This window comes from Staurois parvus, unplaced genomic scaffold, assembly GCF_062004578.1.
Source record: "Staurois parvus isolate SC_StPar_1 unplaced genomic scaffold, SC_StPar_1.0 ptg000152l, whole genome shotgun sequence".
In the NCBI taxonomy this organism is placed as follows: Eukaryota; Metazoa; Chordata; class Amphibia; order Anura; family Ranidae; genus Staurois; species Staurois parvus.
Window position 1 is genome coordinate 1,066,608 of NW_028317948.1, and position 22,336 is coordinate 1,088,943.

Genomic DNA, 22,336 nt, shown 5'->3' on the forward strand with positions numbered 1-22,336 from the left:
CTAGAATAGATTGTAAGCTCAAAAGAGCAGGGCCCTCGATCCCCTCATGTTTTGCATTGTATTGTTGTTGTTCTGTCACATGTTCTGTCCCCCTTTGTAATGTACAGTGCTGAGTGAACTATTGGCGCTTTATAAATACTGTATAATAATATAATAATAATCTACCTAAATGCAATATCTCATCCTAAAAAACCCATCCCATGGGCAGCAATGGCCGCTCCAATGCGGGAAAAGTATATGGGAAAAAGTCAAATGGAGGTAAAATCAGCAGAGAAAGGAAAAGATGGAATACCCATAAAATTGGAATTTGCTGAGGTTGGAAAAATTAGTGTGAACCAAAAAAACCATGGAAGGAGGGAGAACAAGAGAAAAATTGGAGGCAAAAAAAAAGGGTGCAGGAGCCAAGAGCGTGCAAAATAATTTGCCTACATTTTGATGACCTGTCAATTTCAGGAGAATGCGGCAGAAATAAAGTATTCTGTGGTTAGCACATCTTCTGCTGGGTTATCACCAACTGAGCATTTTCCCTTGGCCACAAGTTCACTAATCCTAAAGGTGCCAAAGAATGCCCAGGAAAAGGCAACTCGAAAAATAAGAGCCTTAAATGGAAAAACAGATAGAAGGCAAAAATGGAGAGGATGTCAGTTAAAATGCACACAGAAAACAGGTGCCAAGAATCAGGGAAGCGAGACAGATGTTTCCACCCCTTCATAACTTTCCAAATAAGAAAAAACCCTGGAGATGTCCTCCCAGCTGAACCAAAGCAAAACAGCAAAGAGAATGGTACTCACCATTGAACCAGCCACAAATTTATCCTGCAGATAGAGGAGGTATGAGAAAAGAGCCAGGTGCCTATCCTTTGGGGAGGAAAGGGAGAATTCATCGCCAAGTGAGTGCACCCATTCATCCTGAATTTGCTGGTAGGTCACCCAAGAGTTCTGGGAGGGGAGGCTGAAGTTCAAACTGAGCATCAGAATGGCGAAGAATGGGAATTTAAGTGACTTTAAACGTGGCATGGTTGTTAATGACAGACGGGCTACTCTGAGTATTTCAAAAACTGCTGATCTACTGGGATTTTTACGTACAACCATCTCTAGGGAAATCAAGACTCATCAGACTAGGTAACATTTTTCCAATCATCTGCTTGTCCAATTTTGGTGAGCCTCTGCGAATTGTAGCCTCCTTTTCCTGTTCTTAGCTGACAGGAGTGGCACTCAGTGTGGTCTTTTGCTGCTGTGAGGTTTGATGTGTTGCGCATTCAGAGATGGTATTTTGCATACCTTGGTTGTACCTAGTGGTCATTTGGAGTTGCTGTTGCCTTTCTATCATCTCGAACCAGTCTGCCCATTCGCCTCTGACCTCTGACATCAGCCAGGCATTTTTGTCCTCACAATTGTTGCTCACTGGATATTTTCTCTTTTTGGTCCATTCTCTGTAAAGTCTAGAGATGGTTGTGCGTGAAAATCTCAGTAGATCAGCAGTTTTTGAAATACTCAGACCAGTCTGTCTGGCACCAACAACCATGCTACATTAAAAGTCACTTAAATCCCCTTTCTTCCACATTCTGATGCTTGGTTTGAACTTCAGCAAGTCGTCTTTACCACATCTAGATGCTTAAATGTATTGAGTTACTGCCATGTGATTGGCTGATTAGCAATTTGTGTTACTAAGCAATTGAACAGATGTACCTCACAAAGTGGCCGGTGAGTGTATATACTGTGTATAAACTAAACAGTGTATGCGGGGTGCTGTACTGCCACTCCAACATAAGGATCAATAGCAGCAGCCAGAAGGAGGAATAGTTCCAGGTGCTTGGATAAATATGGGCAGCCTCAAAGTGATTACTGGGAAGGTGGAACAAAGCAAAAAAATAAAAACACACTGAACGGGAGCTCCAGATAATTGTTGTATACACACTCAGCTACGCAGTCAGCTGTGCGGGACAGGCTTGTATGCTGATAAATTCAGAGCCAATAAATCCACATGAATCAAAGAGTTCAGTTCAAATACATCATTTATTAAATAAAGCATAAAAAAGGAGTAAAAAAAGGCTCTTTGATTCACATGGATTTATGCACTCTGAATTTATCGTCACTCAAGCCCGTCCCACACAGTTGGCCTTATCAGCACACAAGTCTGTCCCGCACAGCTGACTGCACAGAGTGTGTATACAATAATTATCTGGAGCGCCTGTTCAGTGTGTTTTTATTTATATACTATGTATATACAGAAAAAACATATGCTCTTTCTACATATGATTATCGGTGGAAAAATGGGAGCCCGCTGCTGATAGGATTATCCAGTCTGGTAATTGAAGATTTGTAAAAGTGCAAGGATGACTTACCTTTACTTTAGTATATACTGTGTATATGTATATATATATATATATATATATATATATATATATTTATTATGTGTGTACATATCTAATTTTTTTTGTGGGGGGGAGATATTCTATTTGATGTTGTCTTGCTATGGCATTTTAAATTTAGGATGTGCAGCGCTCCTGTCGCTGAGTACAGTAGTTGTCACAGCACGCATTGCTGTGTGGCACTGTTCATCAAAAGCATCATACATCTACCCCCGATCATTATAGTTTCAGTAAAAATTAAGCTTGCTATAGATGGCCCTGCTGAAACGTCTGAATTTCAATCCATCTATGCTCAGGCAGGTTGTACAGAAATTGACCTCTCAAATGATTTCTGTACAACCGGCCTGCTGTAATTTTTTTTCACTTCATCAGTGCTGCCAGCTATAGTCAGCAACACTGATCATTGTATTCTGACAGTGGGAAACTGTCAAAATACAATAGCTCTGTGGCAAGGATTCCCCCATCAACACTGAGTGTATTGATGGGGGAATCGAATCTTTTCATTTAATTCAACCTGCTGGTTGAATGAAAAAAAAAAAAAAGCATCATCTATGGCCTGCCTTAGGCATTCTTTTCATGTTCCAAAAAAATTCAACAGTGAGACGGCGGTTTAAAATGAGAGTCAGAGGTACTCCATATGGCAGTGGTAGAAGGTGAGCAGGTCCTGCAGAATATACTGGTGGTAGGTTCACAGAAGCTGGAGGTGGAGCATGTGTGCCTTTTTTCTAAAAGCTGCCAACCAATACATTCACAGCACTTACAGCAGATGGTTAACTGGACGATTAAACCTGCTATACTTACATCCCCCCAGGTGCAGAGCAGCCACTTGTCTGCCAGCTTTACTAAAGTACCCTACACCTCTGTGAGGCTTTTGGTGAACATTGTGCTGTTCTGTAGCACCACATACAACTTTAATACATCCTAAAACCTGTTATATAAAAGATTTGTGTATCTTCAAAGTAGCCCTGAAAGCCATATTAAAAGGCCCTCTATTTGCTGTATGTTCATTAAATGTACATTGTGGCATTCTTATGTCTCTTTTTTGGTGGTAGTGTGTTTATTAGAGCCATAATAGAAATTAATAGGATATCAAGATTGCCCCCCCATAGACTTTATTGGGGTTCTATTGGATGACACTTCACAAATCTGGCTGCTAGCTAAACTCAGTCAGATTCACTTATCCCTACTGGTATCATATCCAGGAGGACATCATCTTCTTCTCTTGCCAGATGAGTGCAATGGTGAAATAAAAGGTAGGTATGTGCCATTGGAAAGGGAATAGTTAAAGTAAACTTGTTGTTTTTCACTGTATTGGAAAAGCACAGAATCAATTTAAGAAGAATTATTGGAAGACGTACAGTAAGGTAAATTAGGTCGACTCACTGACCGCAGAATAATAGCAGCATATTCTAAAAAAATAGTGGTAATTTTCTGAATAATTTTACCTTTATCTGGAATTGCTTTTTAAATGATAGAAAAGAATACAATATAGGTCTATTGACTTTTCTCCAGTGAATGGACCACAGCCTCAAAACTAACTAAATCCGAAATGTTACAAGCTTGTAAATAGGAGTGAGAGAAATGTTAATAGCTTCTTATCCTTGGTAGTCTTCTCTCAATATACAGTACATTTTATTCAATATTTAAAATGTTATCATCTACCATTAATGAGTTCATTGTCCTCACTGATGAGTGAAATTATACTTGATCCATGCAAACAGCCATACTGGTAACGGTTTACATATAAAGTGTATTTACTGGACAAAAATAAATCATTTTTATTAAGCACATTTATAATGGTTATGGCAGTAAAGAAACGGAATTGAGTGGACAGCTCCCAAAGAGAATATCTTTTTTCATTTTGGAAACACTGTATGTAAGGACAATACCCATTAGAGGGACATTGCGATTGAATATTATGCTAGAGAAATACACTAGAGCATCAGTAACTGAATGAATAGGAATTGCTATCAAACAACAACATCTAATCAGACAAAACCTGGTAAATGGACAGCTTTTATATTGCTGTCTGCCGTGTCCTATAAAATCCTGTAAATGCTGATATATTTTTTCTAAGTGTTCCTGAATATGAACAATAACAATATAAGTGTACCCTAGTTACTTTTTATTTGCATTTTTACACAATTTTAATAAATGGAGCTGCCTACAATATACCCTTTACTTTGGATAAAACATCCAAAAACACATTAAAACAGATGAAAAAAGTAATTGAAATTTTGTAAAAAATACACTCAGAATGCATAATAAAAACACCAAAAAAACAGGTTTTAGTGCATATGAGGCATAGGAGACAGATACTCCACCAATATGCAGATGTAGTCATCTAAATGGAGACCCTGGACAGGGCTGGAGGACAGGGTGAGGTAGTCCTGCACTCTTGTGTTGGTGGCTTAATCGGGTTGAAAAAGGCCTTTTATGGCAGACCAAGTGTCCTCTAAAGTGAGTCTATCCCCCTGGAGGACCTGGGAGAAGTGTAATAAAGTCATGGGTGTTACTGCAATGGTCCTTTCTTAGGAACTACAGTCAAGGAGTTGTGTGCTAGGCATAGCTAACCTAAGGCAAGCCAGAGCAAGCCATAGCCCAGAGTGAGTACTAATGACCGTGGCAAGAGACTGCGTAAAATGAAGATGGTGTAAGGAAGAAGTGCTGTATGCTGCTTTCACATGTGATTGCTGTGGATCATCCACTCGTGTGATTGACAAAGTACTGCCAAGTGACCCCAGATAGTATGTCTATGTGATGTGACTGTAAATACTATCTTTTGAAGTAACATCAGTAAAGTTCAGCAGCTATACTTCTTTTAAGTGGACATACTTTTCTTAGGAATATAAATGACCGAAAATGTTGTGGGAAAGCATCGGGCAAGGAGTTGGGCACAATATGTAGAGGTTTTAAGCCTTGAAGCAGGTGGGTTGTTCTAGCAAGAAGAAGTGAGGCAGGGATTTGTACCAGTTGGCTCCAAACATCGGCCAATCACAAGCCTCCCTTACATGTGTTAACCAATTTCCCTCCACCCAATAGCAGTTTTACTGCTACAGGGCACTCCCTGAGCAAAATCACGTATATATACAGGATCCCCGCTCCCACGAGTGCCTGCTGGCCCGGCGGTGCTGTAATTCAGTGCAGCACTGATCACTCATCAGATTCAGTCCAGTGATGTTTAGCCTGGGCCTGCTGATCGGCCTTACTGAATCAGAGGTCTTAATGTGCCTGTGTTAAATTACACAGACACAGGAAATAATGCAATCTTCTCTCCCTGGAGCATAAAGGAGAAGGTGAAGAAAGCAGATCCACGCAAGTAAAAGCAGCAGACTTACACAGTAAAAGCACTGCTAGGTCACATTTAACCCCCTGATTGCCCCCCAGTTAACCCTTTATCTGCTCTGTCACCAGTGTCATTAGTACAGTGTACAGATTTTTTTACTGATCACTGTATTAGTGTCATGGGCAACTACAGATAGCATTAGCGTCAGTTAGCATCCCTCCCAGATAGTGTCAGATTGCCCACCACTGCATCATTCAACACATTTAACCCTTTGATTTACAGGAATATGCTCACATACACAATAAACCTCAATTGCTAGTATAGTGTCTGAATGGATCAATATCTTTGATTAGATCAGAACTATACCAGCATTCACAATAGTATAGTGTCCCCAAAAATGCAGCGTTAGTGGCATCAGCCCCGACACCTGCTAGCACCTGCGTTTAGCCCCTACACTTAACCCCCCCTTCTCCCTCAACAAGTGCAGTGTCAGTAGATTACTGTTGCTTGATACATTGCACACAAAACTTCAGTGTTAACAAGATCAGGCCTGATCTCTGCTAGCACTAGCAGGTAATTATTTTTATAATGGTTCAAGCAGTCCCTGACAGCCAGGTGCTCTTTTTCCCATGATTCGCACTAAGTACCTATAAATTTAGTGGTCAAAATGTCCAACGAAAGGTAGTAGTGCAGAGGCCTACAGGATACTGAATATGCCAGATGAGAGTGAAGGGGAAGCCTCACTGACAGAATTAGCTTTAGAATACGAGCCTGTAGAGAGCAGCAGAATCCTGGCAGACGATGGTCTAGAGGTCACTGCTAAGGCAAGGAATACCCAACCCTGTTCCCAGTTTGCTGAGGCATTACAATTGCATGATGATTCTCATATGTAGCAGAGTGCCAGTACTCTACCTTTTGGTGAACTGGCGAGAACCTGCAGCCTAGTACATCCTGGTCTTTTATATATATGCACTGCAGTATTACTTGGTGACCTGGCGAGTCCCATAAGTGCAGTACAAGCTGGTGCGGTGGCTCGCGCAAGTAGTGTCCTGCAGCCACCAAGAATTCAAACACAGACCCATAGAGCCCATACTGTCCTTCTGGATATGCTTGCAAACTCTGATTGGCAGCCCACAAATTCTGCAGCACCTGTACTTCCCCAATTCACTGCCCAACCCAGAAATCAGGTGGAAACAGCGAATTTAGCTACTCCCTCTTGATTTCTTGGAGCTATTTTTCACAGACGATCTGTATGGATTGATTATGGATCAAAGCAATTTATATGTACAACAATTTATCGCTGCCAATCCAAATTCAAACCTTGACAAACCATTTGCATGGAAACCTGTTATGGTTTCCGAATGTAAAGTTTCTTTGGGACTAACCCTCAACATGAGCATTACTAAAAAAAATTAACTGCGGGTGTATTGGTACACAGACCCGATTCATCATATGCCCGTGTTCTTTGCTGCTATGGCAAGGCATAGATATGAGAATATAATACGATTTATGCATTTCAACAATACACTCTGTCGTCCTTGGGGTGACCCTGAATATGATAGGGTCCACAAAATTCAGCCCCTTGTAAATCACCTTAACCAGAAATTTGCAGATGTGTATACTCCCCAGCAAAACATCTGTGTTGATGAGTCCCTCATTAATTTTTTCTGTCCGCCTTGCATTCAAACAATTTCTCCCCAGCAAGCATGCCAGATATGGGGTCAAAATGTATAAGACCCTTGAGAGGGCAACAGGCTATACATGTAATTTTTGGATTTACGAGAGAAAAGATAGTCACGTGGAGCCCCTTGGATTCCCAGAGTATGTGGGGGGCAGTGGAAAGATCGTTTGGGACTTGGTGTCACCCTTTTTCCATATGGAGTACCCTTCTTTTGTGCTTTACAAAACAACTGGATGAAGTGTATTCTTCCTAAAATTTAAGGAGGAGATCATCACGGTTCTTTTTAATCCAGAAGGTGCTGTTGCCCAAACCCCTAAACCAGATGCAATGAGCTGACTGCATGAGAGGCATTTTTCTGATGCTATTCCTGGTACCCCAACCCAAAAGTCACCCCAAAAAAGATGTCGTGTCTGTGTTGCTTTTTTTGCCCCTCCTGTTCTGGTCAACCTGGTCTCTGCCTCAAGATCTACTTCTGTCACTACCACACACTAGTGAAGTATAGGGTACAGCATGGCACAGTCTAGGGCACATATTTACACAGAGTAGCACATTTTGAGAGACCCTAGCATTCTGGAAAGTTTACAGTTTAAAAAAGTAAAAAAAAAAAAATGTAAAACAAAATAAAAACATCGAGTTACTGTTTTATTATTACTGTTTTATTATTAATCATTGTTGTTTTCTTTGCAGGAATGCCATTTAGCTGCAGCACCAATCTGTTTATTCTGACAGCAACAGGGTGTGCTCTCAGAATATTCCTCAGTGCATGCAGCACTGCTGGATGAGATTTCTCATCCACAGTAAGAAAAAGAACATATATGCCCAAGCATGGGGGCCTGTGGTGGCCAGTGACTAGATTGCTCCTATGCTTCGGCATATATTTGTTTTCATATTTTTTGGCACAGATTTCAATAACAAAAGTTGTTGTTTTATTGAGTTACTGTTCTATTGTCACTGTTTTATTGTTAACCATTGTTGTTTTCTTTGGAGGAATGTCATTCAGCTGTAGCACCGATCTGTTTATTCTGACAGCAACATGGTGTGCTCTCAAAATATTCATCAGTGCGTGCAGCACTGATGGATGAGATTTCTCATCAGCAGAAAGAAAAAAAAAGAACGTCTATGCCCAAGCATGGGGGCCTGGTGTGGTCAGTGGGTGGATCACTTCTATGCTTCGGCATATATTTTTAAAAATTTATTTGGCAGAAATTTCTTCATTAACATTGATCGATGTAAATAGAGGAATCCACAGGCTGAACGAGAAAAAAAAGAACATTTCATGTATGCCCAACATTAGAAGAGGGTAGATGCAGAGTGGTACATTATAATGGTGGGCATACCACACATTATTTTGGGCAGATAATTCTTTTTTTTTCATTCAGCACATAGGCTGCATAAAAAAAAGAACACTGTTTTTTCAGCAGTTGGCTTTCATGTAAAAGCAATCCTAGCAGCTAATTAGCCACAAGATTTTACAAGCAGAGGGAAGAGATCCCCTCCCACTGCCTTCCACACAGTCCTGTACCATCGTTTCCATGTTTCGGTTTTGCCGGTTATAACCAGTGCCATTTTAAAATTGGGAAAGCAACTTATCACACTGATCTTGGTTAGATCAGATGATTTAAGGGCAGAGGAGATATCTAGAGTCTAATAGACCTCAGATTTCTCAGAAAAGAGTATCTGTCACTGCCTATTACTATCACAGGGGATATTTACATTACTTGACATAATATCGTATATACTTTACCAAACAGTTGACCAATATATTGTGTTTTTGTGCATTAAAAGTGTATTTTTTTTTAAATTTGCGTTTGAAATATCGCTGCGCAAGTACTGTGTGACATAAAAAATTGCAACACCCACCATTTAACCTCCCTAGCGGTCTGATTATGTCCATTTTTCTGTGCACAAAGTGGTACATTTTTTTGCATGGAAATATGTATTTTTTTTATTGTAGGCCTGTAATTTTTAGGAATAACTCACTGAAATCTGTCCGAACAAGAGTCTAGTAAACATCCCTTGTATGTTAAAATTTGAAACACGAAATCATAAATTATAATTTAATAAATAATCATAAAAAATAATAATATAATAATAATAAATTTAATTCAATAATATACTCAAACCAAAAACACTGAAATTTGAAATATAGCGCCAAGTTCGCACATCACTGAGCAAAGTTGCAAAATCGTTTTCAGTGTCTGATGACAAATTTCCCCATGAATCATCACTCAATTCTGCAAGTAGTTCTAATTTACTATCGCTGTTCTCTAACTGGTCTAAAACCGATTTTGTCCTAAATGGACGCTTTTTGGACGCCATGGACGTTTCTCAGTTTCCAGGCAGAAAGAACAGTAAAAATGTAGGCAGGGCACAGGGCAAAGCACTAAGGTCAAAATGTATGTGAAATGGTTTGATACAATAATGTTTTACTATGTTATTTTAGTGAATTTAGTGAATGTCACTTTTTGTCATTTTCAAATTTCCCGCCGTTCCGTCCCCATACGTCCCATCGTTGCAGGGGACGGAACCCAGAAGACAGATGCCGGCATCGGCCGGAGGACATTTCTGGGGACACTGCAGGAGGGACATCGCGGGAGCGCAGGACAAGGTAAGAGAAGAACAGATCCCGGAGCAGTGCCGCATGGTAAGCCCGAGTGTAGCTCGGGGTTACCGCTTGTGGTACTGAAACTTTACCCTGAGCTACACTCGGGAATACTTCTCTAGGATGTCTGCTTTAAAAAAATATATAATGCTTGGGGGTTCAAAGTAATTTTCCAGCAAAAAATACTGCTGCTCTGACATTCCAGAATAGCACAACACCCCCCCCCCCCCAATGACCCCTTTTTGGAAAGTAGACACCCCAAACTATTTGCTGAGAGGCATATTGAGCCAATTTTAATTTTGTAACACAAGTTTTTGAAAAATAAAAAATTAAACAAAATTGTCACTTAAATGATATATTGCTCACTCATTGCGTGGGTATACATGGAATTACTCCCCAAAATACTTTATGCTACTTCTCCCCCGAATATGGGAATACCACATGTGAGAGACTTTTTGGCAGTCTAGCTGAGTACAGGACTCCAAAATCCAATAAGCACCTTTAAGCTTTTAAAGGGATGTATTTCTGCATCACACTTCCTGATTACGTATCACAGTTTTGGAGGCCCTGATATACCAGAAAAGTACAACCCTCTGCCCCAAATGAGCATTTTGCAGATATCGTTTGTTGCCGAATGTTTTTGGAAAATGAAGAAAGAAAACAAAAACATATGTTTTCTTTTCTTTTTTTCTTTTTCAAAACCTTGTGAGAAAAAATTAGATCTGCAAAATACTCACCATGCCTTCTATTAAATTCATTGGGGTGTTTACTTTCCAAAAAGGGGTTATTTGGGGGGGGGGTGGTGCTATCCTGGAATTTCAGGGCCTTCTAAACTGTGATAGGTAGTAAGGAACTGAAACCAGCAGGTTATGCACCTTCAGGATTTCAAAGGGGTCATTAGATTTTGGGTTCCTGTATGTGGCTTCCATAAAGTCTCACACATGTGGTATCCCCATACTCAGTAGAAGTAGCAGAATGTATTTTGGGGTGCCATTCCATATATACCCATGGCATGTGTGAGAAATATATACTCTAAGTGACAACATTGTGTAAAAAAATATATATATTTTGTAATTTTCAAAAAAAGTGGTAAAAAATAAAGTATTCCATCGACTCAACATGCCTCTCAGCAAATAGTTTGGGGTGTCCACTTTCCAAAAGAGGGGTCATTTTTTTTTGGGCGGGGGGGGTTGTGCTATTCTGGAATTTCAGAGCCTCTAAAACTGTGAGAGGTAGTGAGAAAGTGAAATGAGGAAATTACACACCTTCAGGCTTTCAAAGGGGTCATTAGATTTTGGGCTCCTGTATGCAGCTAAACTTTCAAAACGTCTTGCACATGTGAAATCCCCATACTCGGGAGAAGTAGCAAAATATATTTTGGGGTGTAATTCCAAATATACCCATGCCATGTGTGAGCAATAAACCATTTACATGACAACGTTGTGTGAAAAAACAAACTTTTTTTTTGTCATTTTCCAAAAACTTGTGGGAAAAAAAAAAACTTTTATGGACTCAACATACCTCCCAGCAAATAGCTTAGGGTGTCTATGTTCTGAAAAGGGGTCAAATTTATAACGCAATTTGAGTTTATTGGATATTTTTTATAACAGAAATTAGAATTTTTTTTTTAATTTGTGGGCTTTTTTTGTTTGTCGCACAATAAATAAAACCCAGAGGTGATCAAATACCACCAAAAGAAAGCTATATTTGTGTGAAAAAAAGGACATAAATTTTGTTTGCATACAGTGTTGTATGAACGTGCAATTACCAATTGAAATAGCACAGCGCTGAATAGCAAAAAATGGTCTGGTCAGGAAGGAGGGTAAATTTTCCAGAGGGCAAGTGGTTAACAAAGAAAGTGATGTAACATCACTTCCTGTCGTTTTAGTGACTTGGGTGAGGCTGGTCCAGGTCTGTCCCTACAGCAAAAGATCGCTTTTAAAACTGATCTTGCAACAGAGCTGCATGTGAGAAGGCTGACTCAAGTTTCCCTCCCTCGAAGGAAAAAAGTTTAAAAAAAAAAGTGAAACAATAAATTATATGAATAATAAAAAATACACAACTAACCATTCTTATTTAGTAAACTAAAATAGGTAAAAAATTATTTGGATAGAGCAGGGAACTGTCTGATTTTTTTTTTTTGTTATCTGTGTTCCATTGGGGAAACCTTCTCTCTCTTCCCATCCTACAGATGTAACTGAAATTGAGAGTAAATCTGTACAAAGTGAGAGGAAATCCCCTCTTAGACAGTTGTCACCAAAACAGGTATCTTTATTGTAATATTTTTCAATAGAGCAAGATGTGGCTATAGTTAAAAGTGTGGCTATGCCTGGTCCATTCACCTTAAAGTATTTACATATTTTAACAAGTAGTAAAATAGTTTTATAGCAAACCATTCCTGACCTCTCTAGCAATTTGTACTGTGAGGTAATTCATTTTAAAAAATCCAAAAAGATCACAACAAGACTCTAAAGTTAGGCTAAAGTTGTTACTATGGATGGATGGTGAGCTGCCAAGATTCTTTTGCAATACGAAGTAAAAAAATGTTTCATTGCCTCTGTTGTGAACTATGAAGATGAATTTCTCCACAATAGCTATAGCTACAGAGGTAAAAAAAGGCTTGTTTAAATTTTTTCAGTGCTTGTTCAAAATATGTTAATACTTTAGTGTACATAGTCTAGGCACAGGTTCACTTTATGTTCTGGTTCAGTCAATAAACTATAGTAAAAAGGAGTGCATGGCATATCTAAAACAATTAATAGGAATGCTGCTTATGTTGTTTGTAATGGTAATGTTCTGTAAATTTTATAAAAAATGTTGGCATCCACAATTGGGTAAGATGTAGATACTGAAGCAGAAGAAATTTCCATTTTATAAACAGTGATGCTGATCAAGATACCTGTGGACTTAAAGTAAAATGATGGCATTGTTATATACAGATATTTACAGTACATGTTCCTAAAAAGGAGAAACAAATTCTTCATTGACCTTTATAGTTGGGGACACTGTGGAGTAATTCATCTTAAAAGTTTAGAGCAAAAAACACTTTTGTTTTAATTAAAGCAGTTTAATGGCTAATGTTGATGAGTGTTATTGCCAAATGCAGCAGTTTCTATTCAAATGCAGTGGCATGCGATCAAATGCAAAATGCAATATTTGATAGGAATAGGCCGCATTTTCCCTGCTTTGATTGTAGTTAAAAAATTAACATCAACAGGATATGCTGCATCCAAACACAGTGCAGACAAAGCAGATCAAACACAGGCTGTGAACTATAATGTGTACTGCTCATTCTCCCCCCCCCCCCTCCCTGAAGTGACTTGGCATCTAACTTTTTCATCTCTAGTGAAAACGCAAAATAGGTGAACTGGGTGAGTGGAGATCTCTGTAGGGTGCTGTTTTCTGCTTTGAAGGACTTCAGTGCTTGTCATATAAACTTTGAGGATGAATTGTTTCACAGTGCCTGCAGCTACAGAGGTCAACAAGGTCTTATCTGCTGATCTAATATACAGATGCAATAAAGGGACATTTATTTTAAAAAAATAACAAGGATTATTTTCTCACAATGAGGTACAACTATAAAAACCTCTATCCAGATTTTAAAAAATAACACTGGCTTTACTTTTGCTGCTTTAATTCTCTTTAGCCCCAAATATTTGCTAAGGAAAACAATAAATAGTATTTGGGCAGTAATGGTTCAAAATGTCATTTCTGTTCAAACTCTGAACACATGAAACCTCTGCAACTTTTGTTACTCCACCATTATGTAAATGGTGGATAAAGGTGAAGGAATAAAGGAAGGAACTTTTTTCCTGCAGGAGCAAATTTTTTACCTTCCTCTGGATCAACTGTGGGTATAGAATTATAACTTTTTTTAATGGTTATTATTATTATTATTACTACGAGTTTATATAGCGCCAAAGGGTTTGCTCAGCGCTGTACAATAGGTTGAACTGGATGGACTTTTGTCTTGTTTCAGCCAGACTATGTAACTATGTAATTCTGCTCCTTCATGCCACAATACCCAGAGCAACAACAATTAGCTGCTAAATATATGAGCCCTTCTGATCCTTCTACTACAATTCCAGTCATTTTCTTCCAGCCTTTCTCCTAGTGATCATAGTCATTTTGTGTGAATATAGTCCCTAGAAATAGAGCACAAAGGATTTTAAATGTTAAGTCAGAGTCCATACAATTAGAAAACAGCAGGGGTAATTCACCCTGAAAAATGCTGACTACTAAGCGTTGAACTGTTACTGTAAAATATTAATAAGGTCCTAATGACTTCATTATACTGTGATGAGGATATGTCTTGCATATAATTTGTATCCACTGAATACTATGCTAAGTTAATTAGTTAATAAAATACATGTAGAAAAGATGGATATAAGATAGATGACTTGCAGTATGTATAAGTTGTTATGCTTTTATTTGTTCTCTGCATATTCAATAGCTAAACTCATGTCAGGGTGTGCAGGTTTGTAGGTATATGCATAGCAATCTGTAAAACCTGCACACAATTAACAACTATACACCCCAATGTTATTTCTCTGTCAGTAATCTGCTCTGTGTTCCCATCATACAGCTTTTTAAAGGGATGTGAAGAAAAACAAAGTTTTTCAGACCACTGTATTTTAGTGCTAACAGTAATACTGTAAATTATTATTTTGTTATTTATCAGTTAAATATATATTCCTGCTCAAAGTGGAAAACCATGTCTTATTCTATGACAGGTGAGTGTTTACTTGGTTCTCCACTATATAATAATCTTTTTAAACACTATAGGCCAATTGTGTGCCACTACTTCACTTTATATTAAAGCCTATCTAAACCTGTGGTGGTGGGGCGTGTCCAAGATGGCGACGGGAGCAGATGTGTGAGAGAGGAGCTCAGCCGCCTTATGGTTCTTTTATTAGTGATTCTGGAGCACAACTGTGTACTAACACCTCTGATACTCATGGGAACCCCTCCGGATGATGATGAGAAGCCGACAGCTTGACCCAACATATGATGGATACAGTGAGTGAGTCTCCGGAGGCAGAGTCACAACTGGGCCACGCAGTCAACATGAAGACTCAAACTGAGGCCAATGGCCAGGCTGTGGCAGAGCAAGATCAGTTTCAGGCTCTTGTGCAAGTGATTACAGGCTGCCAATCCACTCTGACCACTAAAATAGACTCTCTTCAGATTGATATTGGCCTTATTAGGCAGGATATGGAGAAGTTTTGCAACCAGTTGTAGGCTGAAAGCTGCCTTAGCGACTCTGAAGACACAGTCTGGGAGCACTAGGCCCAATTGCACACACTTCGCACCAATGTCAAATCCCTGGAGTCTAGAGCTGAAGATGCAAAAAATCTGAATCGCAGAAATAATTTGCATATTATTGGACTACTAGAGGGAGCTAAGAGCCAAGACCAAGCGGCCTTTTCAAAACGGCTCCTATGTGCTCTGCTGCCTATAGTACAATTTTCTCCATACTTCTCCGTGGAGAGGGCCCATAGAATGCAATTGAATCAGGGCCTCCCTAATGCCCCTCCTCATACCTTCATTCTACATCTGCTTAATTTCCATAACCACAATGTGGCTCTCTGGGAAGCTAGGAAACAGGAGAAACTCTGCCATGAGGCTGCCAAGTAAATGATCTTCCAAGACTACTCAGTGGAGAGGCAGCGGCTGCGGCGCTCTTTTTACCAGGTGAAGCTTGCTCTCTACCGGAAGGGACTCAGATATAGTGTGCTCTTCCTAATGCCATTCCAGATACAGGAAGGCAACTTTGTCCAATTCTTCATCTCCCCTGGTAACAGCATCCCAGTGGCTTCAGACGTTACCCAGATCATGAATTCTTCATCATGAGAGACTGGGTAGTGTGTTCCATTATCTGCCTAGGCCTCCTGCCTGAGTGCACAACCTGTGCTCCTGTAAATGTTGGGCTTAAGGCCTCTGTGCCCTATTTGCTGGTGTGGCCTGCATTTGTTCTATGCCCCCGTTTGGCAGATCACCACACATGGGCCATTACATCCCTGAGGGCCCTCCCAGGTAACAGCCTGCCTCCAGTTGATGTGCTCACCACATGGATATCATTCTCGGCTGGCATGCTTAATCTAATCCTTGCTATCCTGGGATACACTGTCTATGTTATTATGCTGCATTTTGTTGGGGGTGTACTTGTCACAGAGTTCTATGCACCCCTACCTACCAGTTTTCTGCACTAACTTTATATGTTTATAATTAAGCTTTGTACCCTCTATTATTACGAGAGACTTACTGAGCTCTTTGCCTATGCCATCAAGCTTAGTGATCAGACTTATTGACTTCTTTTTTTCTGTGTGCAACTAAGAACTGTGCTCTCTAATCTTTTCTTTTATCTATTGGAGATTGCAAGTGCTCCTTTTGGATTACAAGTGGCTTCTCCTACTCTATCTGCACTTTGAACAACTGTTATTGCTGTGCTCCCTTCTGATTCATAGCTTCTCTTTGACAATTTACTATGTTAATGTTTGGGGATAAGGCACGCCACGATTGGGGTGGTGCTGAGGGGTAGGCATAGGACGGATACTTTGTAAAGCTGTTTTTTGTTGTGGTTTACTGGTATAATTTGCTGCAGGATGAGCAACTTTTTGATACTATTGTTCTACAGCACCTATGATTTTTGGGATATGCATTTTTCAGCCCTTTTGGGGCCCAGCAGAAGGTGTAGCCGAATTACTTATTCAATTGCTTCTCTATGGTGCTAGTGATGTTGATTTCTTGGACTATCCAGGGTTTAAACCCTTAGATTAAATGCTCACTGTTATTCAACTACACCCTGTTCCAAATTATTATGCAAATTCTATTTAAGTGTCACAAAGATTAAATATTTTGTTTTTCAGTTTAACTCATGGATGGCATTGTGTGTCAGGGCTCTTTTGATCACTGAAAACAAGCTAGGACACCTGTGATAATTAGATTGGCAGGTGAGCCCAATTTAAGGAAAAACTACTAAAGGAGGGTGTTCCACATTATTAAGCAGAGCGCCATTTTCAAGCAATATGGGGAAGAAAAAGGATCTCTCTGCTGCCGAAAAGAGTGAAATAGTTCAATGCCTTGGATGAGGTATGAAAACATGAGATATTTCATGAAAACTTAAGCGTGATCATCGCACTATTACGAGATTTGTGGCTGATTCAGAGCATAGACGGGTTCGTGCAGATAAAGGCACATTGAGGAAGATTTCTGCCAGATCCATGCATCGGATCAAGAGAGCAGCTGATAAAATACCATTACATAGCAGCAAACAGATATTTGAAGCTGCTGGTGCCTCTGGAGTCCCACGGACATCAAGGTGTAGAGTCCTCCAGAGTCTTGCAACTGTGCATAAACCTTCTACTCGGCCACCACTAACCAATGCTCACAAGGAGAAACGGCTGCATTGGGCAGAAAAATACATGAAGACTAATTTTTAAACAGTCCTGTTCACTGATGAGTGCCGTGCAACCCTGGATGGTCCAGATGGATGGAGTAGTGGATGGTTGGTGGACGGCCACCCTGTTCCAACAAGGCTGCGACACTTTCATCCCTGGTACAGAAGGAAGAACTATGCTTTCAGTAATAAAATCATCTTCATGCATGACAATGCACCATCTCATGCTGCAAAGAATACCTCTGCATCAATGGCTGCTATGGGGATAAACAGAGAGAAAGTCATGGTGTGGCCTCCATTCTCCCCTGACCTCAGTCCTATTGAGAACCTTTGGAGCATCCTCAAGCATAAGATCTATGAGGGTGGGAGGCAGTTTACATCCAAACAGCAGCTCTGGGAGGCTATTCTGACATTTTGCAAACAAATTCCAGCAGAAACTGTCCAAAAACTCACAAGTTCAATGGATGCAAGACTTGTGAAGCTTTTATCAAATAAGGGGTCCTATGTTAAAATGTAACGTGTTAAAATATTTAAAAAGTTAAAATGTTGTTAAAAGTTTGATTGAAATAGCTTTTAGATTTAGATTTCAGTAAATATGCTGCAAACACAACAAATGACAATTTTCAGTTCTTTACAACCTGTAAAGTGTTTTGAAACTTACTGTGTGTAATATTTTGGAAAAGTGCATTGTAAGTTTTTTTATGTTTAAAAAAATACTGTTATCATTAGGAGGTTTGTTCAATAAAATTTGATTTGTACTCTTAATAGTTGATAACATGAGAATTATGCTGACTGTTATTTACATCAATTATTTAGGTAAATGAGAAAAATATAATTTGCATAATAATTTGGAACAGGGTGTACATTTAAAACTTATAAGGTCAATATTTGTATTCTACAGGATACCCATTTGATAGGGAGTAGGATCTGAAGGGCATTACTAACATGCAACCTATTCCTCCTATGCTAGAGGGGTACCTGAGGGTAAATATATGATCATGCATGCTCTGATCGATAATGTTGATATGGTCATAGTTGGGCTTTATTTTCCAGCCTCAGCCAGTGTTTCCATGCTTGCCAAAATAATCCAACTATATATAAAATGCTATACCCTTTACCTCACAGAACATATTCTTCTTGCTGGAAACTTAAATATGCCCCCTAGTCCGAGGCTAGATAAACTTACGCCTGATACAGCCACTGAATCTACTTTATCTAGCGGAATCCTTTCATTTGCATGATTTGTGGTGCTTGAAACACCCGGCTGATAGGGGATATACCTGCCACTCAGCTACGTATGCCGCACTTTCATATATAGATTTATTTTATGCTAGTACAGCTATGCTACCCACAATCCAAGAGGTTTCTATCCTCCCATGAGGAGTCTCTGACCATGCCCCACTGCTCCTACTTTTCTAAGTAGGTATAGACTTTCTGCAGGGTCCAAAATTATGGTGGTTGTCCAGGCACTGAATATTTGATGAGAAGGTTGAACCTCAGATGCTCAGTCTGACTACTGGACACGCCTCCTCTGAGATAGTGTGGGATGCTTTTAAAGCTTTCACTAGAGGTCAACATGAGCTTCATATTGGTGTGGCCTGCCATGATTCCAAATCTGGTTTACTGTGGAGTCCCATGCACAGGCACTTGAGGCCCAATTATCTGCCTCCCGAGACAATAGACATGTGCGGTTTGTTTTGTCCCGAATTGAAATTTGGACAAATTTTCTGTTACACAGAGATTTGGGTGTATCCGAATTACAATGGTAATGAATTTAAACGAATCCAAAATAACAAAACAAAACTTTGCTGAAATTCAAATCGATTAGAATTCCAAAAAAATTTTTGAAAACAAATTCAAATTCAAAAACAAGAATAGAATAAAATAGAATAGAAAATAAAGGAATAGAGTAGAATTTAAAATAAAGGAATATAACAAAATACAAAAGAATAGAATAAAATATAATCGAGGAATAAGGAAAAAAATATAAAATAAAATAATAGAACTGAATACAAAAGAAATAATAGAACAGAAAAGAATAGAATAAAACATAACAAAATAGAGTAGAAAATAAAGAAATAGCATATATAGGAATAGAATCAATTAGAACAGAATAGAAAGGATTAAATTAGAATAGAAAAAAATGGAATAGAAAAGATTAGAATAGAAAAAACATAGAATAGAACAGAATAAAATAGAATATAACTGTCTTCCAAAATTCTAATTTTGAATCTAATACATTAGAATATAAAATAATAGAATAGAAAAAGAATGGAGGAAAAAAGAACAGAATAGAAAATAAAATAATAGAACTGATTACAAAAGAAAATATTAGCATAAAACAGAATAAAATATAATAGAAAATAAAGAAATAGAATAAAAAGGAATAGAATTAATTAGAATACAATAGCAAAGTTTAGAATAGGAAAGAAAATCAAAGACTATACTAGAAAAAATTAGAATAGAAAATCAAATAGAATAGAAAATATTAGACTCAATTAGAACAGAATAGAAAATAATAGAATAGAAAATCAAAGATTAGAATACAAAATCAAAGGTAAGAATAGAATGGAAGAGAAAAACAATAGACTAAAATAGAATACAACTGTCTTCTGAAATCCAAATTTCGAATAGAATGAATCTGAATTAAAATAGAATACATTAGAATAGAATATAAAACAATAGAATAGAACAGAAAAGAATAGAGGAAAGAGAACAAAATCAAAAATAAAAGAATAGAACAGAATACAAAAGAAAATAATAGAATGGAAAAGAATAGAGTAAAACAAAACAAAATAGAATAGAAAATAAAGGAATAGAATAGAAAGTAATAGTCAATTAGAATAGAATAGAAAAAATATAATAGAATGGAAAATCAAAGAATAGAATAGAATAAAAATGATTAGAATAGAAAAAAATAGAATAGAATAAAAAAAAGAACAGAACAAAATAGAATATAACTGTCTTCTGAAATTTGAATTTTGAATAGAATGAATATGAATTAAAATAGAATACAATAGAATAGCATATCAAACAATAGAATAGAACAGAAAAGAATAGAATAGGAAAGAACAGAGGAAAAAAAAGAACGGAATCAAAAATAAAGGAATAGAACAGAATACAAAAGAAAAAAATAGAATGAAAAACAAGAGAATAAAAGAGAACAAACTAGAATAGAAAATAAAGGAATAGATTACAAAGGAATAGAGTCAATTAGAACAGAATATAAAAAATAGAATAGAATAAAAAAATCAAAGGATAGAATAGAAAAGAGTAGGATAGAAAAGATTAGAATAGAAAATAAAAAAAATGGAAAAGAATAGAATAGAAGAGAAAAACAATTGAATAGAATCCATTAGAAATATTTTCAAATCCGTTTGAAATTTCCAATTTGATTGAATTTGAATAAACTAGATGAAATTAAATTAATTCCAAAAGTAAATTAAACAATGTTTTCATTTTGCACATGTCTAGTTGGTTGACCCATGTGTGCGAAGGCTGGAGGGTAGGGTGACCCATGTTTGAGTAGGGGGAGGGTGGGGTGACCCTTGTTTGGGAAGGCTTAAGGGTGGCTTAACCCATGTTTGGGAAGGCAGGAGGGTAGGGTAACCATGTTTGGGAAGGTGGGGAGGGTTGGGTGACACATAATTGGGAAGGCTGGAGGATGGGGTGACCTATGACTTTGAGGGTGGAGTGACCCATGTCTTGGAGGGTGTGGTGACTTATGTTTGGATAAGCAGGGGGGTGGGGTGACCCATGTTTGAGCAGGAGGGAGGGGGTTTTGACCCATGTCATGGAAGGCAAGAGGGTGGGTTGGTCCTTGTTTGAAAAGGCGTGACCCATGTTTGGGATGGCCAGAGGGCAGAGTGACCCATGTTTGGTATGGCAGGATGCTGACTTGACCCATGTTTGGGAAGGCGGGTGAGCCATGTTTGGTAAGGTGGGAAAGTGGGAGGGCAGGGTGTCCCATGCTTAAGAAGTTGAAAAAGTGGGATGACCTAGGTTTGAGGAGGCCGAAGGGTGGGGTTACCCATGTTTGGGAAGAAGGGAGGGTGGGATGACCAATGTTTGCAATGGCCAAAGGGTAGGGTGAACCTTTTTGGGTTGGCAGGAGGGTGGGGTGGCAGATATTTGGGAAAGTGGGAGGGTGGCTTGACCCATGTTTGGGAAGGCCGGAGGGTGGGGTGACCCATGTTTGAAAAGGTGGGAGGGAGGGGTGACACATATTTTGGAATGTGGAAGGGTAGGGTGACCCATATTTGGGAAGGTGGGGTGACCCATCTTTTGGAAGGTCGGAGTGTGGGGGTGCCAAAGAAACACAGCACCTCTAAGTGTGTACTGTGAAGGTATTTAATAGAAAGATAAGTAGTAACTATTTTAAAACAGGCTCATGGGTAAGAGGGTGAGACGTCTGTAGCCAGATGTAGTTGTGTGTCTGATCCACAGAGATTGATTGAGTCCGTCAGCAGGTAGTGCTGTGCATGTGCAACATGGATGGTAAGCCTGGTGGAACCTCCAAGGTGTCTGCCAGCAGATGGTGCTGTGCACATGCAGCACGGATGGTGGAGCCTGGCAGAGTCTCCAAGATGTCCAAAATCAGCACATGTGGCGTCCGACGTCATTAAAATGTGACGTGTTTCTGAGCATGTGCAGGACGAGATCTAGTCGCGTTCTTTCATCAGGCATTCACTATTTAATTCCTTTTATATTGTGCTGATCTTGCTTTTATGTTATCCCTCCCTGGACAGTGTGGGGGCAGGGTGACCCATGTTTGGGAAGGCAGGAGGGTGGGGTGACCCATATTTAGGAAGGCGGGAGAGTTGCTTGACCCATGTTTGGAAAGGCAGGTGCGTGTACTTAGCCATGTTTGGGAAGGTGGGAGAGTGGGGAGCCCCATGTTTTGAAAGGCAACACGGTGGGGCAACCCATGTTTGGGAAGGCCGGAGGGTGGGGCAACCCATGTTTGGGAAGGTCAGAGAGTGGGTTGTCCTATGTTT

The 22,336-nt window shown here is 39.1% G+C and overlaps 1 protein-coding gene across 1 annotated transcript in view; it reads right to left on the reverse strand.

Moving 5' to 3' along the window:
* Positions 1–449: 449 nt before the first annotated feature.
* LOC149463766 (uncharacterized) overlaps positions 450–22,336 on the reverse strand; it is a 41,795-nt gene continuing 19,908 nt past the window's right edge. Inside the window, exons 2-3 of the mRNA XM_089674774.1 lie at positions 792–815; positions 450–599 (exon numbers count right to left, since the gene is read on the reverse strand). Of these exons, the coding sequence (XP_089530900.1) occupies positions 450–599; positions 792–815 (174 nt within the window). The remainder of the gene's footprint in view (positions 600–791; positions 816–22,336) is intronic.